The following is a 19961-nucleotide window of genomic DNA, read 5'->3' as shown; positions in this document are numbered from 1 at the left end:
TAATACTTAATAGTTAATTACAACAAGAGCCATTTACAAGTTTATCTATTTAGGCTTATAAAACACATTACATTAACTACATACTAAAATACAGGCTCAACAAATACATATGTTACGTAGGACACGAGCCATAAATTAAATACCCAAATGCGGATTACACATGAGTCCGCGACTTATAACTGTCGCGATGTGCTCCAATCATAGCATCCCATACGCTAGGTGGACGAGTCAATATCTATATCCGCAGAACCTGCAACCAAAGTATCAATGTTTGCACGGTTGCGGGGGTTACCGCATCCGCACAGGTGAAATTATGAGCCCACTGTCTTAGCATAAATAAATACACTAAGACCTCAGAGGTGTACTATTCACTGAGTTTTTGCAAAGAACCAACTTTTCTTTTCTAGTCATGCGTACACTATAACAATCACCAGTTTTATAAACTTTTGTTTGAAAACCCCCATAGCTGATATAGCACACACCGACTAATAGAAAACATTTAAAGCATACTATGCAGTTGAGCTTATACGTAGAAGTTCCATTGTTGGAAATAACTACATACATCCTCACCTACTATATTACTTTTGATTCAATGAGACTTTGAAAACAATGACATTTAAATCATGCAACCATCCGATAGAAATAAACATAAGCTTTTTTCATTGAGACTCTTATGCATATTAATACGTTTAGCAAAACTACTCATAGTATAAAAACATCACTCATAAAAACAATGCTATACATGCTCATGCTCATTGTTTTATGCCTTGGGAATTTAATTTAAATATAGTGTTTCAAGGGAATCTAACCCAAGTAAGCACCTCATGGAAATCTAACCCATGGTCGATGACCTCAAAGGAATCTAACCCAAGTAAGTACCTCGTGAGTACCTCAAGGGAATCTAACCCAAATAAATACTAATACCTCAAAGGAATCTAACCCAAGTAGGCACTTCATGAGAATCTAACCCATGGTCGAGGACTTCAAGGAAATCTAATCCAAGTAAGTACCTCGTGAGTACCTCAAGAAAATCTAACCCAAGTAGTCACCTCATGAGAATCTAACTCATGTATAATTTCTCGTGGACTTTGAACCTCACTTCGATGCACTTTTAGCATTCATATGCTTATGCCTCATGCTTTAAAACAATATAAATTTCATTTCATGAATCATGCCTTTAACACATGTTTTCTTTATAAAAACATAAACAATTCAACACGTCATTTCTTAAACAATTTGCATAACTTAACTCACTATAAAATCATATTCATGTTCCATTGCAATCATAGTTTTCAAAACTCCCAACCATAATATACAGTGACTTCATTCATTTAAACTCCATATATCATATTCATACTTCAAAACATCATCATAATTTCAATATACTCAAAAGTACTCAAATCATCCAAAACAGTTCATAATCAACATACAGTTGGTTCAAGTTTGTAAAACAATATATATTTTGCAATTCATTATATATGAAAATAATACTTCTCAGTGAGTAGAATACTCATATTGGCTACGCGGATTTAAGTACTAGGTCTCCTAGACACCACATTGCAATGTATCACTGTAAAAACAATACATTGCACATTATTGACAACTTTTAATATCGGATTCACATTTAACTCTTAAATTGCTCAAGAGCTAATCCATGGAAAACCCATAATATTTTAAGGGTTCCTAACGTTTACCTATAAACTTTATTTACTAATTTTAATCACAACACTTCTAACCCAAAACACTTGTTTAGGGTTAGACACTAAAATTACATCTTATTCTCTTACCCATAGTAACAAATACTAATTAAACCTAAAAAAATTAACCCCAACATATTTACTAAGGGCTAGATATTAAAATTTTTATTTAACTATTTACTCATAATATTAATTACTAACTCACAATTATTTCCACTACCCCACAAATCATTTTCATTAACATTTTCTCAATATCATTAACCCTAAAATTATTTTCATTAATCTTTTACAATAATTATTAACTTATTAACATAATTCATTAACACATTTAAAATAACATTAACCCATAAGAAAATCTTAGGGTTAACCTCGCAAATACCATTTAAACTAAATACCCATAATTATTTGTTTTTACTAATATTAGAACATAACCCATAAATACTTAGTTTTACAAAACCCATAGTTGATTTGGGATTAATCATCACTATAACCACAGTTAATTCACAGATTAACAATTTAGGTTTTAAACACTTAAAACCCCTAAATTAATTTAACCCATTAAATTAGAGTTTTCAAACTTAAACCCATAATTAATAAATCACTATCCCAAACACAATATTATTAACCCTTAGCATTTACTAAATGTTAATCACATAAAAATACAACTAAAACTAAATACCTAAAAGTTAGGGTTTGAGAAAAACTCACAAAAATCCATCAAATGTAAATCCAACACTTAGGGAGTGTTTAGCAAATTCCTCACAACAAATCCTAAGAACATATAAAATCAAACTCATATATCTTTAGATTTAATTTAAAATCTCAAAGACCAAGAGTCTATAAAAATACCTCAAACCAATTGATAGAAACGTAGATCGGGCTTCGTAGATCACGCTACTGAAGTCGAATTTAAGTTTGAACGGTTAGATCTTCGTAAATCGCAATTTTTTCCAAAACAAAGACTCCATTTTTTTCCACCGAAATGAAGAGGAAAGGGCCCATTCTTCCTCTTTTATTTGTGAAGGTCCATTTGGCCCTTCATTTACAAAACGTGGGGCGCAGGTGTGCGGCCACACTTTTTTTTTTCTTTTTTTCTTTTGACTTTCTTATTTCTTATTCTTTTTCTTCTTCTTCTTCTTTTTCTTATTTCTTTTCTGTTTTAAATTCTTTAATTCTTTAATTTTCTTTATTTTATTTTATTCATTAATTTTTTTTTTTTTTTTGTATTTTATTTTCTATCTTAATATTTTTTTTACTTAGTTTCTCTTTTTCATTTATTTTCTTTGGACATTTTTAAAAATATTCCTTTGCATTTTCTTTTCTTGGCCACCCTTTACGAATTTATAGGATAAAAATAAAACATTTTATTTTATTTTACGACACTAAATAAATTTATTTTTATTTAATCTTGATAAACCCATTTTATAAACTTTGATCTTTTAAAAATATTCTCTTACATTTTAAATACATTAAATTAACTTAACCAATTATTTACTAAAATTTATACTTTAATTATTAAATAATTTTTCGGACATTACAATTATATCATCAAGTTTATATCAAGCAAAGAACAGTTAGCAGATCTTTTTACTAAAGCTCTCCTTACTGCACGTACGATTTTTTCAATTACGAAACAATCTCAACGTCTACCTTCCTCCGCTGAGATTGAGGGGGGCATATTAAAGCACACTCAATGTCTACCTTCCACGTTCAAGGTGTGGAAGCCAAAACAAGTGTTGTAAAATTATTTGTTTCTTCACTGAGTTGGTATCACTGACATCAGAGCTTGTTCCAACAGAGGAGCCAGAATTTCAAGTCACCAACGAAGCTCCGATCACCGCCGATAGTAATGTTGGACTTTGACCCACAATTGATGAAATACTCAGCTGGTAGAATGTAATTAGCTGATGAGAGAAGCAAAAGAGAAAGGAAATGGAGAAGAAAGAAAGGCAAGACAACCATGGGGAGATGAAGCTAAGAAATGGGAGTATTGAAGTGGTAGACGGTTGCTAACAAAAAAGCCAAGACTGAAAGATTGAAAGATACTGCAGAGAGACTAGCAAATGGTATTGCAGAAAGTGATCTAAAGACTAGCAAATAGGGTTGAAATGAAGCTTTTCCATGGAAAATTGGTAGGAGTTGCTAGCTTTTCTTTTTTTTTTTTCTTGTGGGAGACTGAAAGCGAACCTTATCAGTTAAAAATGGCGGAAGCAATCTTGTGGATGACAATAATTTGTCATGAGCAGATGTAGAAGAAGAGAAATGCTAGGTGTACTTAAACTTTTACAAAGGGAAGCTTACAAACTGACGTGGAGCCTCTCTTGAGGCTCCACATCAGATTAATAATTAAATCAAGTTAAAACAAATTTTAATACATAGACAAAAATACCCCTTCATCTCCTGTTCAACCCACCCTCGGAAACCATTAGACCGCTGGAAATTCACCACGCCGGCCACCACGTCTCCGACCCCGACCACCAGAAACCCAGCACCCCGACCCACAGGAAACCCAGCATTACAGACCCATCGGAAAAAAACACAGCATCCTAGACAATCTAGGGCTCGACCACGACCCCGACCACGCTCTTGGTCGGCGAAGAGCCAGATCTCGGCCGAGATCCGGCCGTTCTGGCTGGGGATGGGCCGGATCCCGGCAGTCTGGCCGGGATCCGGGCGTGGCTGGATGACGCCCAGCGCCACTGGTCGTGATTGGAGAAATCACGGAGCAAGCCGAAACCCCGACCACGCTTTTGGTCGGCGAATATCCAGATCCCGGCCGAGATCCAACCGGGGATGGGCCGGATCCCACCGGTCTGGCCGGGATCCAGAGTGGCTGGATGACGCCCAGTGCCACTGGCCGTGATGGAGAAATCACGGAGCATGCCGGAAACTCCGAACCGGCAGTCCGGCGAGACGTCTGGCTACGGAACAAGGTGGTCTTCGGTCCGGCCACGGATCAAGGGGGTCTTCCGTCCGGTGAGTCGTCTGGCCACGAGTGGTCTTGAAATAATGGATTTTGTTACAAGGGCATTTTCGTCTTTAAGTATGTGCCACGTCAGTATGTAAAGATCTCTTTGTAAAAGTTTAAGTACCCCTAGCATTTCTCGTAGAAGAAAGCGTGTTCTTGACTTCAATCGATGTTTGAAAAGTAAGCGTCAAAGTCATTTCCAATTTCCAAAAGAAGAAAAGTCTTCCATGTTCTCTAATAGCTTTTGCATCTACCGAGTAGGGAAAAGAGGAGGAACATGAGCCCGGACTACTTTGATTGACTGACCGCTGAGAGTACTGGACCACTGAAAGGAAAAGGAGAAGAATAATCCGCATATACTTAACCCTCGTTTCGTTTCAAAATAGGCTCCTGAAATAGGAAGACAATTCGTATAAAATAATTATTTTTTTAATAAGAATTTATTTCTTAGAATAGTTCCTTTAAAAGAGGAATACTATTTCTACAAAAAAAAATTTAAAGGAATAGCTAATTCAATAAGAATGAACTACAATTTTTTATTTTTTATTTTTTCAAAAAAATCACTCTTATTTTTTTTTAAAAAAAGTAAAAAAAAAAAAAAAAAGAGACCCAATCTCTTACACAATAACTGGCCGGCCGACCATTCATTTAGAGTGTCAAGGGTGGTGCGACCACCTTCGGAGCAATTGGGGGTGGCACGGGTCACCCCCGTGGCCACCCCTGGCTCTTTGGTGGGTGGCCGACCACCTACCCACTATTTTTCAATTTTTTTTTTGTTTTTGTTTTTAATTTTTTATAATTGTAGTTTTATATATATAATGTGGAGTTTTTTTTTTAGTAATTTTGATTAAATTTCAATTAAAATATATGTATTGTTATTAAACTAAAAATTAAGAATAATTATTTCATTCTATTTTTTTTTATTTAAAAATAACTATTTATTTTCTCAACAAAATATTCATTTCCCAATCCAATCAATGTCTAGAATAAGCGTCAAAGTCATTTCCAAAGAAGAAAAGTCTTCCACGTTCTTTAATAGCTTTTGCATCTACCGCTTTGATTGACTCTACAGTCTACATATATATTAGCATATTGGAATCCGTGACTCCACCCTCCGTGCTTTTCTAAGAAAGACATGATGCAATGTGTCTCTCATTTACAATAAAATCAAGGATATAATTGTCTTTTAATATTTTTATAGAAGGTAAAAAGATAATTATGCCCTTAGCTTACAACTAAATGGATAGGATCTAAATTCTCTCTCAGGCCTCAACGACACTATTTGTGTTTTGTTTTCAAAGTAAAATAATTTTTAAAATTTTTGGTTTTTATTTTTTTTTTATATATACATTTTTTACTGTTTAGCTTGATATAAAATATTAAAAAATTTAAAAATATTTTCAGTTGATTAGGAAAAATAACATTTACAAGACATAAAATATTAAAAATAATTTACGTTTTTCGTTTGTGTAAATTATTTTATACCGCTTTCTCACACTTCCAATGAGACAATTATGAGAGAGCTTATTTAAGTAGGTTTTGGGTTGTTTGAACACTTACTTGGACAAGTAAGTCTTACAAGAAATCTCTAATAATCGTTTGCCCAAATTGCAAGCAATATGAATATGCAATTGCACTCGATTTCAATCTAATCAATGAAAGCCTTTTATTTTTACACACTCTTTATTCTTAGCTCCTCCTCAAATTATATGAAAATATAATAAATATTTAGCAATTTTTCATATATATGAGTTAAACACTAATGGCAAATAAACAATAGAAAATAGCCATTTAATTTTCCATAAACTTAAAACATTTTTCAACATAAAATATTTTAAGCCAAAAAATAACAGGGCTTAATAGTGAACAAAAACAAAACTTAAAAGTGAAAAGACAAATAAAAGCATACAGAAACATCCTAACAGTTACAGGGGAACTAAAGTAAAAATAACAATCTTAACAGCATGGTCCTTTGTATTTCTTATCCACCATTTACTACCTTCATTAGTGGCCCGTTCTTGTCATCCGTGCCAAGAATAAATAGGCTCACATCTTCGAAAGCATTGATTTTATGTACTTTCGTATTATTTCAGGTTGCTCAGCCCTAGTTCAATGTAATTTTCTTCTTCGGTATCAAAAAAAAAAAAAATCTTAACAGCAAATCTCGCAGTTGAGAGTTGAGACTATCTGGCACCATCAATTCTCATCTGAGAGAACACTTCACTATCTCTTGCCTCCGAACCATCATCCGCTGGTATGGGCACATGATCATCTTCCCAATGTGGGACGCTATCAGAAGGCAAAGGCAATTCCAAATAAGCATTTGTCGTAGTGTCTTCACTGTGCAATGCAGTTTGTTGAAGCTGCAGTGCATATTCCAAGTCCCACTGCACATCAAGCATGGAAGGCCGGTCAACTCCATGATCCTTCAAACACTTCTCAGCTATTTCACCATATTTTCTCAATGAATCAGGGTTAATTTCTCCCACTAACAACGGATCGATAATTCTTTCAAGTTGCCATTTCTTTTGCCAAAACATCCCCCATTCGGCCAGGTTCACCTCCTCCCTCTTGGGCGAGTCAATTATAACTGGTCTGGCACAAAGCACCTCAAGAAGTACAACACCAAAGGAGTAGACATCAGATTTGTCTGTGAACTCAAAGGTTCTAAAATATTCAGGATCCATATAACCAAAGCTACCCTTTATGCCAACAGTACTGAAATGGTTTGGATCGAGAGGCCCTGATCTTGAAAGGCCAAAGTCAGCAACTTTAGCCACGTACTGTTCATTCAGCAAGATATTTGTTGACTTAACATCACGGTGAATGATTCCCCCAGCTGAAGAAGTGTGGAGGTAATGAAGGCCCTTCGCTGAACCAATGCAAATTTCAAGCCGTTGCTTCCAAGACAATTTGGACCTTTTAGATGACCTCTTAGGCTTCTCCTTCAAATCGTAGAGATGATCTCTCAGAGTGCCCTTTTCTATAAATTCATACACCAGTATCATCTCAGACCCTTCTTCGCAATACCCTTTCAAGGAAACGAGATGGCGATGCCGAATTTTGGATAAGACCAAGATTTCAGTTTCGAATTCTGGAAGGCCCTGCCCATGTTTCGGATCACATCGTTTCACAGCCACTTTCGTACCATCCCGAAGAGTTCCCTTATAAACTTTTCCAAACCCACCCTCACCTATTAAGAGTTTGGTGTCAAAGTTATGACTTGCAGCTTGTATTTCAAGAAGATGCATCTTCAAATTTAGGTTAACATTACGAACAGGGGAGGCATTCGATTTTCCTTTACCGTAAGAATTTCCTTTTCCATGAAGCACCGGCAAAGAACCTACTCCATCAACATGCTTTGCTTTCTTGTATCTCAAACCCAACAAGAACAGCACTACCAAAACGAAGACAAAGGCCGCGCCACAAGCGGTAGCAACTACAACAACAACACGTTTTTTTGTCTTTCTGTGAATAGGGACAACATCTGATTCCTTCATAAACTCCATAATCTCCAGCCCATTCAAAAATGCGTCACGAATGCTTGAGTCCTCCAGCAGGCCTATACTAAAATTCATAAATCCAGAATCATCTGAATCAACCACAAAATCCAAGCAGAATGGAGCAGCCAACCGTTTAGTTATACTATAAGGATTGATCATAGTATAGTTCCTATTGATATAGAGATTGAACCCAAAATTCATCACAAAATCCAACTCCTTAGGTCTTCTATAAATACTTACTATGTCGCAAAAATGTACCCGAACAAAGTGTGTAGCATTATTATTGACGGGAAAACTCCAAGTTGCATTTGAAACATTGGAATTGCTGCTATCATTTGCATTCAACTGCTTGGCTGTCCGATAGACACCATCTGGGGCAAAATACTGGTTTCCGGTCTTGTATTCAGGCGTTGAACTATAGGACGTATTACTCGTAGTCGCCGATCTGAGTAAGTGATTATCATCTGGCACCCAATTCCTCCATAAATCATCACCGTTGATATAGTCACCTCCAACGTTGATCCTATGGATTGTATGTAGAACCTGAGAGATCAAACCACTGTAGGTAACGTTATCTCCTATAGAAGTTCTGGGAGTGGTGCTATCGGGGATGAGTTTGTCAGGGGCAAGAAAGACTTCTATGGCGCTTACGAAAGCCAAAGATGGCTCTTGAGAAGGTTTGAAGTAGATTTTAAAATTTCCTTCTGAGATGGTGAGCAAGAATTCCTCAATCCTTGGAGAAGTAGTAACGTTTCGGATGCTATAATTGGTCAAAAGTGAAAACCCAGAAGCCAAAACATTGAACCGAGCAACAGACAGATCAGGAGATGAAGAGAAGACAAAGAAATGGAGGCGTACTATGTATGTACCGTTCTCATTGATTTTGAACTCATATGAAGATGTCTTTTCGTAAACTCTTGCTGTTTGATACAGAGGGTCTGTTGATGAGTTGCTGCTTTTGACAGCTTTGCCTTTTCCAGCAGAGAAAACTCGGTCGCCAACAAAGACCCGCCGGCCATCGGCAGAGGTTATGTTGTCGGACGATCCACAGTTGATGAAGTACTTATCAGGAACAGTGTAAGCTGAAGAGAGAAGCAGAAGGGAAGAGAAATGGAGAGGTAAGAGAAGACAGAGTTGGAGATGAAGCTGAAGCTTACAGGAGTAGTGAAGCGTTTCCATGGATTTTTTGGTAAGAGTTGCTACTTCTTCAGGGGTTTGGGTATCTGAGAGTGGAAACTCGTAAAGTTAATTGGCAACAATCATTCATGAAAATGGAAATATTAAACAAGCTAGGACTATGAACAGAATTGGATATATTCTACGCCACCACAAAAAATTTGCTCATTAGTGTGGACACTTGGTAGGCGCTAAAAGTCTAAAAGTCGACGCTAATGAGTATTAGCGTTGACTTTTGGACACTAAAAGCCCGACACTGATGCTCATCAGACGATCATCATTGTTAATTCAAGGGTCGACCCTGATTATAGACTATTAGAGTCGACATATGTCGACGCTAATACTATATGCGGTCAATGCTAAAACCTATACCACATATACCATGAGTCAATGTCGACGGCTGGTAATGGTTTATCATCAACATCAACTCTTGTGGATGCTGATATACTAAAAATAATAAAATAATAAAATAATAATAATAATAGACCATTAGCGTCAACCCTGTCAACACTAATACCCAAAAAATTAAAAAAAATAAATAAATTAATAGGTCATTAGTCAACGCTAATACCTTAAAAAAAATTAATTTTTTTAATACGCCATTAGTAATTTATACATATATTTCATATATATTTCGTAATTTATACACAAGAAAGAAAAGGATAAAATATACAAATAGATGGGAACTTAATACAATTCAAACTTACTATGAAGCTAACCATAATCCAACACAATATATTTACTATAGTAGCCTAGTAATTTACAAAGTACAACCAGATCGAGAACGGAATAACATAAAATTAGCCACTTTGCATTCCTTTTAGTTACTTAAAAGTTGATCGAATTCCTTTCATTTGACATTGTTGGGCAGCACAGATCACCCCATTCCTTTCATTTCGTCCCATAAGTTGGTACTAATCCAAACTCTCATATACAGTATAGATTATCAACTGACATTTGAGAAAAATGAGCATTTTTGTCCAGCCACAACCATTAAGTCTTTGAATAATTTAACCACGACCTTAGTTCATCATCATTGCCAACACAGCTAATCAAAGAAAATTTAACATCACTCACCTTCAACTTTGAATATTGATCAGCCAACAATAAATCCTGATGGACCATGCCAACCATCATACAAAAAGTTAGCCAAAAATGATAGAATCTTGATTCTGACAGCATCAAAATGATTACCTGCGTTGCAGTATACCAGCAAATTTCCTAGTGTTCATTAATTATTTCTTCAAATATTTCTTTGTTTTTTTTTTTTTTTTTTTTTTTTTTTTGTGGGGGGGGGGGGTATATTTGAGCCAATTGCCGTGATACCAAGCCTGATAATAAAACCCAAAAAAAAAAAAAACACTAATGTTCAAAAACCAGATTTTGAAAAAGCAATAACTAAACCTGTAAAGTCAATCTCGAATTGATACAATCAATCACAATTTATATACATTCCATTGTCATTAGGGCCAACCATTGTCACAATTCACAAATCAATTAATTCATAACGCAGAGGTGATCTTATAATTTTGAGCAACCAAATTCCAAGCCCATAGTACACTCACCTCATCTTCCTGATGGGTTGACAATCCCATCTCAGGATTGATGCTCCTGCGAGACTTGTCATTTGTGTCATCCGAGAACAAAGTAGCTAGTAGTATTGCTTGTATTAGCATCACTAGGGTCCAAGGCCACCAAATCAAATTCAAAGTTCAAAATGTTCTTCTCCGCAAGTCCAAGCTGCCAACATAATCATATGAATAAACATTTCAATATTGATCTAGGGGGAGATGTAAAGATCAAAAAAATAAATAGATAACTTAGCAATTAATAAATTATATTTATAAAATAAATGGGATTTATAATTATTTTCTAGATAATAATATTTATATTACTAAAATAAAATAAGCCTAAGGTAAAATGATAGGAAAATAATTATAGTTGTTATAGTGGGTTCAGTTGAATAAATAATTAATTACATTAACAAAAGTGTAGTTTAAATATATATAGGGCCAAATATTAAATTGTTAAATGATAGAATTAATGCTTTGACTGTGTCTTCAAATGATAATTCTTGTGCTGGATAATTGTAGGATGAAGGATGGGAATATTGGTTATCGAACTGCGGATATTCAGAATGGTGCAGTTCATGGTATTGGGAAGCACGATTTCCCATGGCTTGAGTTTGCCACAAAAAATCAGAATGGTTACTCCAATCCGGGTTGTAAAAATTGGAATTTGAATTAAACCTTAGGTTGGAGAAATTTGTGTTTATTTGTTCACAAGATGAATTAGAAAATTATCTAGATGCTAGAAAATCACTAATATGATGATAAGGATTGAAACAATATGAACATGGTTTATGTGGGTAAAAATTGTGAGTGTAGTTGGTAGGAGCAGGTGTCCTACCATTAGATGGAGCATCTTGTGCATAAAAATTACTATAATTAGAAAAATCCATGCTTCATTCTCACTTTTTAACATGCAAATATCCCAAATAAAACATCAACCAAATTTTTTCTTAAAAAAATAATAATAATAACAATAGAAGAAAACAGAGAAAAGATAAAATCTTTTTTTTTTTTTTTAGAAATAGGAATAACAAAAACAAATTGCAAATTGCAAATAATAATAATAAAAATCCTAATTATAACTAGTAGAAAGATAAAATCAATTTAGAAATAAATAGTTTTCAAAAATTCAAACAATTCCCCGGCAACGGTGCCAAAAACTTGATGTGAATTTTAATTGTACTCGCAAGTACACGAATCGTTTGCAATAAAGGGTTTAGTAAGTGCGAGGTCGATCCCACAGGAAATTGTGTTTTTGAAAAACAAATTTATGTCTAAACTAATTAAATCTTAACCTAGTTCCAAAAAAGGTTTTATTTTTGATAAAAAGAAAAAAAAAACATAAATAAAATAAAACCCAAATAAAACAAAAGAAAATGTACTAAGGTTTTGGAATCCACACCCACCAAATCATAGCAACATATTCTCATGTTCATCAATACACATCCGAAGTTCTCACCATACAATTCTTATGTATGTTCTACTATGCTTCAAAAAATCATTAAATCATTCAATGAATCTGTTCTTTGTACAAATCACAAAAGATATCCGGTTTAAACCAAATCATCAAATGTATCCGTAGAACGAAACACAATGAATATCCAACGTTTTGATAAATAAAAACCCAAGCAATCAATTATGTGAAATTATCTCAAATCATCACATGTATCCGTAAATCACAATAGATATCCAAGAATCATTCCACAAATTGAAAAGAAGTAAAACAATGGAAAAATTAAACCAAATAGAATCGGATAGTATAAACTTACATGAAAATATTGTTGCTCTTCAATGGTGAAAAAGTAGCTACACATGATTATTGAAAATAAAAACCTACCTAAAGAAAAACTAAAAAGAAAAGAATATATTTGGTCTATAGCTTCTCACTCTCTTTTTTCTTGAGCCTTAGATGTCTATTTATAGGTAGAAAACAAATCCTAGAAGCCCTATAATTCCTATTAAAATCGGAGGTTAGTCTCCTAGTTTGAGTAGGAGACTCAAAACTCAATCCAATAAGGAAAATGACTCCAAATTCATTCAGATTTGCGGTCTTTTATTGCGGGACACTTTTGGCATAGAAGACATCCGAATTAGGAAAATTGTATTTCACAATTATTTGTAGAAAAATTGAGTTAGATTTCCAACGCTGCTTGATTCAGCTTAATCGGATATTTGAGCTGAAAGTTATAGCCAAAATACTATGACATGTGCAGAATCTAAATTATAATCCGATTTTGACTCCAATTAAAGAAATTTCGATTTTGTCCTCTCCTTGATTTGGTTGAACATAACCACATCATCAAGGTCTTCTCAAAGTGTGCTTTCTTTCACCTTAAAGCTATTGTTTTCTCTCAATGACCTGCAAAATACTAAAATACCAAAACTAACAAAAAAATTAGAAAATAACAAAACTAAAGGTTTAGTAAATGCAAATTAAGGGGTCCACATATACAATATTTGGCACTCATCATTGGTTATGAGGAAATCTTGGCAATTTAGGTTGTTGAGAGTTGATTTTCATTGAATATTGACGCATTGGTATTGGGTATATAGAGTCTTGAAGGTAAATTATGGTTTGTTGAATGATTATATTAATCCTTGTATTGTTTGTTGGAGGATTGATTTTATCTTGGAATTACCAATATCTTGGGATTGGGTGTTCATTTTTAAATTGGAGTATAGTTTGATTATGGGTTGTGGATTATTTGTATGACTCATAGAGGGATTGATTCTAATATGTAAATGAGAATTTCAAGTATCATTTGGGCTAATTTTGAGAGATTTGTTGTATAGATTGATCAGGGTTTGAGAGAAGGAATGATGAAGAATTAGTGTAGAACGGGTGTCCTAAGACAATACAATAAATGTATAAGGGTTAACAATAATAATGTGATACAACAAATATGTATAAGCTAATGAAAATAATAAATACATCCTTGTGTTAATAAGCAAAATATAATAAAAACCTAGAACCAAAGATTAGCCTAATAATAGCTTAAGATACATAGTTAGGCTTTGAATCCATTTGGAATAGTTAAATGTATTATCAAGTTAGGCTTAAACTTAACTTGCGTTGTATGTATATGTATACACACACACACACACACACACACACACACACACACACACACACACACACACACACATATATATATATATATACATGTATATGAGTTCGATATATAATGCTAAGTTGGTAAATAAATAAATAAGCAAATAAGATAATATGGGTACCTTAAAGATAATAAGATGAATAAATATGAACCTATAACCAATGATCGACATAATGATAACCAAGGTACCTAACAAGCCTTAGAAGCGGATTACGCGACGTGTGAGCACGTGGGTAGTATACGTGTCATAGAGTATAGAGTTCAATAGTATAGTCTAATGTTATTAATGTTTGCAAGATAGTGTCTGGATTTGAGACTTCAATGGGTTCTCCAATGTAAAATTCGAGTTATGGGTCTAATTCAGCCAAGGTGAGTATTCTACTCATTGAGAAACTTATTTTCATATAATATAGAATTGCTAAATATATATTGTTTTACAAAATTCGAACCAACTGTATGTTGATTATAACTGTTTTGGTTGTTTTGAGTACTTTTGAATATCTTGAAATTATGATGATGTTTGAAAATATGAATATGATTTGTGGAGTTTGAATAAATTGTGTGACTCTACGTGGTGGTTGGGAATTTTGTAGACTATGGTTGCATTGTAAATGATTGGGATTTTAGTGTGAGTTATAAAATTGGGACATGATGCATTGTGTGCTTAACGGCACAAACTTTGGGATACAGTCCTTGTTCTCTGGAGTTACGAACTCGACGTTAATTTGGGATACGGTCCCTGTTCTCTTTGAGTTACAGACTCTATGTTAACTTGGGATATGGTCCCTGTTCTCTTTGAGTTACAGACTCTATGTTAACTTGGGATACGGTCCTTGTTCTTTGGGATATGGTCCCTGTTCTTTGGGATACGGTCCTTGTAATGTCCAAGACATTTTGTAGTAATTAAAACATGAAAATTTGAGTAAATAATTAATTAAAGTTAATTTAGTGTCTTTAAAATGCAAGAAAATATTTTTAGATCCAAAGAAAAGAAATTACAAAAGAAATTATAAAAGAATTAAAGAATTTAAATAAAAAAATAGAAAATGAGATAAATTATAATAAGGAACTAAATAAAAGAGAAATTTAAAATAATAGAGAAAATGGAATTAGATAAGCGAAGTAAAAGGTAAAAGACAAACTAAAAGCAAACAAAGAAATTAAAATAAAGGAGAGAATCTGGTGTAATAGAAAATTAGAAAAAGGGAAATAAATAGGATGAATGAAATACAAGTAAGGTCTGTCGGGCATTGTAGAAAAGAGAGAATGAAGATGAGTGTAAGAGTCAAACAAAAGACAAAAGTGGAAGGGAATAACTTCAATTCGGCTGTGGCAGAAAGTAGGCTTTGTTTGCCCACCAATGAGAAGTTGACACGTAAGTCTGGAGCAAGAAAATAACATACAAGTAAAACACTCGATTTTTTTTCTTTCTTTGCGGTGAAATGAAGAGATCGAGGGAGAGAGATGGGCGTGTCACGCTGGAAACCCAGCCCTGACCACCGACCCCTGACCCTGACCCAGACAACCAAACCGGTGTAGCCCATGGAAGCCGCGCCACCACGTGGCCGACCCGAGTTCGACCCTGACCACATCGCTGTTCACTATCTCTGGTTGAACCAGAATGTCGAGAGCACCAAATCACCGGACCAGATGTGATCACCAACTAGATCTGATCACTGAAAACCACCAGAGGGGCGAGAGGGGAAAACGGCTGGTGAAAGTGAGAGATCCCGGTAGAGGACGAGGCTTAGGTCGGATCTCTGTGGCCAGATCTTTGTCGACGGTGTCGGGAGGTCGCGGGGAAGAGGATCTGGAGGCTCGCCGGTGGTTGCCGAGACTTTGTTGCTGGATCTCCGTGACTGGATCTTTGTGGCTGGAGGACCGGCCGTCTGGCGAAGGGGAAGAGGCAGTCGGCTAACGGGTTGGGTTGAGGAGCTTCAGTTTGTTTGTTTGTTTGTTTTTTTTTTTTTTTGTTTTTTTTTTTTGTTTTTTTTGTTTTTTTTTTTTCAGTCCAGGCGGATGTGCGGTGATTTGGGGCGGACTAATTGACAGGCAGACGGCGGATGGGCAGACGTGATTTGGGTAGTGGGGTTTTTCTTTTGTTTTGGAATGGGGGTACTCTGAAGTTGTGAGAGGGATTAGCTACTTCACCAAAATTTCAATTTTTTGCTTTTAGCTGATGTGTCAAGTGATTATTGGTGGGCATAAACCCATTGTTTTCTGCCACTACCATATAGAAGGGACTCTCAAAATGGAAAAGAAGAGTAAAAAATAATAATAAATATATATATAAAAAAAAATGGTGTGTGGGGCGCACAACTGTGCCCCACGCGTGAAATAAAATGAAGGGCCAAATGGCCTTTCACAAAAAGGAAGGGGCCAGTCGGCCCTTCACACAGGAGAAGAAGAAGAAAAAATGTGGTGCACGTCCATGCACCACTTTAATAAAAATAAAAATAAAAATAAGGGGGCTAAAGCTCTTTTTAGTCTCAAACTTTCTCCTTTTTCCCTTAAGATTTTTCATTGAAAAACCTTGATCTACGAAAATCTAACCGTCTAAACTCAAATTCGATTGCAGAAACGTGATCTATGAAGCCCGATCTACGTTTCTACCGATTGGTTTGAAGTATTTTCACAAACTCTTGGTCTTTGAGATTTTAGATTAAATTTAAAGATATATGAGTTTGATTTTATGTGTTCCTAGGATTTGTTGTGAGGAGCTTGCTAAACACTCTCCAAGTGTTGGATTTACATTTGGTGAAATTTTTGGTGAGTTTCCTCAAACCGTAACTTTTGGGTTATGTATTTTAATTGCGATTTCTTGTGCCTAATCGTAAGTAAACCTTATGGGTTAGTGTTGTTAGTGTTTAAATATCAATATTATGTTATGGGTTAGTAAAATAAATTATGGGTTTAAGTTTAGAAACTCTAATTTGATGGGTTGAATTAATTTAGGGTTTTTAAGTGTTTAAAACCTAGATTGTTAATTTGTGGATTAATTGTGGTTATAGTGATGATTAATCCTAAATTAGCTATGGGTTTTATAAAAATAAGTATTTATGGGTTATGTTCTAATGTTAGTAAAAATAAATAATTATGGGTATTTAATTTAAATAGTATTTGTGAGGTTAACCCTAAGATTTTCTTATGATACGGTAATGTTTTATGTAAAAGTTTAATGAATATAATTTGAGGGTTAATATTATGGAGAAAATGTTAGTGAGAAATAATTTAGAGATTCGTAAATATAATTTTAAGGCTAATATTATTATAAGTGTTAATGAAAATAATTTATGGGTTAGTGAAATTAATTGCGGGTTAGTAATTAAAATTATGAGTAAATAGTTAAATAGTTATTTTAATATCTAACCCTTAGTAAATACTGTGGGTAGTATTGTATGAGTTTTAGTTAGTGTCTAAGTTTTATGGGTAGACGTTTGGAACCCTTAAAAATATTATAGGTTTTCCAACGATTTAGCATTTAGTGATTCAAGTGCTAATTAGGGTGTTAATTATTTAAAGTGCTAAATAGTGCAATGTGTTATTCCACAGTGATACATTGCAAGGTGGTGTCTAGGAGACCTAGTGCTTAATATCCGCGTAGCCAAGGTGAGTATTCTACTCACTGAGAAACTACTATTTTCATATACTATAGAATTGCAAAATATATGTGTTTTACAAATCCGAACCGACTGTATGTTGACAATATGTTTTGGATGTTTTAAGTAGTTTCAATTATGTTAAAGTATCAATGCTGTTTATGAGAAATGATGTGTGATTGAAAAGTGTGATTTGAATTGATTTGAAGGATTTGATTGTGAGATGTCGGAATTTAAATTACGGAAATATTGATTGAAGAATTGATGTGTTATTGTTTATGGATTTATATTGAAAGCATGTGTTAAAGGCATAAATCAAGAAATGAAATGTATTATTTTAAGGCATGAGGCATAAGCATATGAACGCTAAATGTGCATCGAAGTGAGGTTTATTGCCCACGAAAAATTATACTTGGATTAAATCCCATGAAACTTGGATTAATTTCCATGAGGTACTTGGGTTAAATTCCATGAGGCTTGGATTAATTTCCATGAGAAAACCTGCATGTGCATGTATAGCATTATTTTTATGAGAGTGATGTTTTATACTATGAGTAGTTTTGCTAGACGTATTAGTATGCATAAGAGTCTCAATGGAAAATAGCTTATGTATATTTCTATTGGATGGTTGCATGATTTAAATGGTATTGTTTCCTAAGTATTATTGAATCAAAAGTATTATAGTAGGTGCGGATGTATGTAGTTGTTTCCAATAATGAAACTTCTACATATAAGCTTAGTTGCGTAGTATGCTTTAAGTGTTTTCTATTAGTCGGTGTTTGCTATATCAGCTATAGAGTTTTTCAAACAAAAGTTTATAAAATTAGTGGCTGTTATAGTGTACGCATGACTAGAAAAGAAAAGTTGATTCTTTGCGAAAACTCAGTGAATAGTATACCTCTGAGGTCTTAGTGTATTTGCTTATGCTTAGACGGTGGGCTCATAATTCCACATGTGCGGATGCGGCAACCCCCGCAACCGTGTAGACGTTTATACTTTGGTTGCAGGTTTTACGGATATAGATATTGACTCGTCCACCTAGCGTATGTGATGCTATGATTGGAGCATATCGCGACTGTCATAAGTCACGGACTCATGGGTAGTCCGCATTTTGGGTATTTTATTTATGGCTCATGTCCTACGTGGTACATGTTTTTGTTGAGCCTGTATTTTGGTACGTAATTAGTGTAATGTGTTTTATAAGCCTTAAATAGATAGACTTGTAAATGACTCTTGTTGTTGATAACAGTTATGTATTAGATGTAATTCCGCTATTGATATGTGTTCCGCTGCATATTGATATTTATATTCCGCTGTGTTAGATGTAACTCTGAATATCAGGTACATGTTATGGAACATGTACGTTATGTTGGCTGTGCGACAAGTAGTTGTGCCACTGTGAAGATCTGTTTGTATGTTTTCAAAAAAAAAAAAAAGGGTCGTCACAGTCCCGGTTTCTTGGGATATGGTCTCTGTTCGCTTGGCATATGCATACATATTGTGATGTGATGGAATGTGTTGCATGCCTTATGTATTGTAGTTTTGCTAAACGTATTATTTGCATGATTTAAATGCATTGAGTTTGAAAGTGCAAAGATTATTGTATTGCCTAGAATTAGAGATACCTGCATCTATGTAAGGCCTCGTGAGTTGTCCTAGTTCTTCAACTAAGACGTGCTTGTATATTGGAGTCTTAACTCTAGTACTCGCATGATTACATTGACGTTCAAAGACAATTTTGCTAGAAGGTTTAGGCCTGGTATTATGGGATGCTAATGTCTATGTAAGGCCTAGCGAGTTGTCGTTCTTCAGTTAAGACGTGCTTGTATAATGGAGTCTAACTCTAGTACTCGCATGATCACACTGACATTCAAAGACAATTTGCTAGACGATTTAGGCTTAGTGTTGCCTAATTTTGGTAATGTGGATGTCTTAGTATTAAAATAGTATATTGTAGATGAGTTTATATGTAGAAGCTTCCAAAGAGGGATGACTGGAACTTCTATATATGTTCACTGTTCATAGTTATATAGGGTTTTCAAATAAAAGTTTATAAAATTGGTAGCTGTTATAGTGCTCGCAAGACTAAAAAGGAAAAATTGGTTCTTTGCGAAAACTCAATGAATAGTATACCTTTGAGGTCTTAATGTATTTATTTATGCAAAGACGATGGGCTCATAATTCCACCTATACGGATGTGGCAAACCTCCACAACCGTATAGATGATGTTCCTTTGGTTGTAGGTATTCCAGTCGTAGTTGATGGTGTTGTAGAAGTATACTTGAGATATTATGACTGAAGCTCGCCGTGACGATTGTAATTGTCGGACCATGG

General features: G+C 34.6%; 1 protein-coding gene and 1 long non-coding RNA gene across 2 annotated transcripts; one reads left to right on the top strand and one right to left on the bottom strand.

Annotated features, from left to right (window-relative positions):
* Positions 1–6526: 6526 nt before the first annotated feature.
* Positions 6527–9347, bottom strand: LOC133853966 (probable receptor-like protein kinase At2g23200). Its single transcript, XM_062289985.1, has one exon. The coding sequence runs from the start codon at positions 9345–9347 to the stop codon at positions 6849–6851; it is 2499 nt and encodes an 832-aa protein (XP_062145969.1). The 3' UTR covers positions 6527–6848.
* A 7064-nt stretch (positions 9348–16411) lies between these two features.
* On the top strand, positions 16412–19082 carry LOC133855067 (uncharacterized). The gene is made up of 4 exons (XR_009896926.1): positions 16412–16654; positions 16733–16797; positions 17581–17637; positions 18614–19082. It is a non-coding gene; the product is annotated as an uncharacterized LOC133855067 (long non-coding RNA).
* The last annotated feature ends 879 nt before the right edge of the window (positions 19083–19961 follow it).

The sequence above is a fragment of the Alnus glutinosa genome, chromosome 13 (genome assembly GCF_958979055.1).
Source record: "Alnus glutinosa chromosome 13, dhAlnGlut1.1, whole genome shotgun sequence".
In the NCBI taxonomy this organism is placed as follows: Eukaryota; Viridiplantae; Streptophyta; class Magnoliopsida; order Fagales; family Betulaceae; genus Alnus; species Alnus glutinosa.
Note: the sequence above shows the minus strand (reverse complement) of the source record. Positions and strands in the feature narration are given on the sequence as shown.

Excerpts from the sequence above, each read along its gene's own strand:
- LOC133853966 (XM_062289985.1), bottom strand. The coding sequence starts at position 9,347 with ATGGAAACGCTTCACTACTCCTGTAAGCTTCAGCTTCATCTCCAACTC.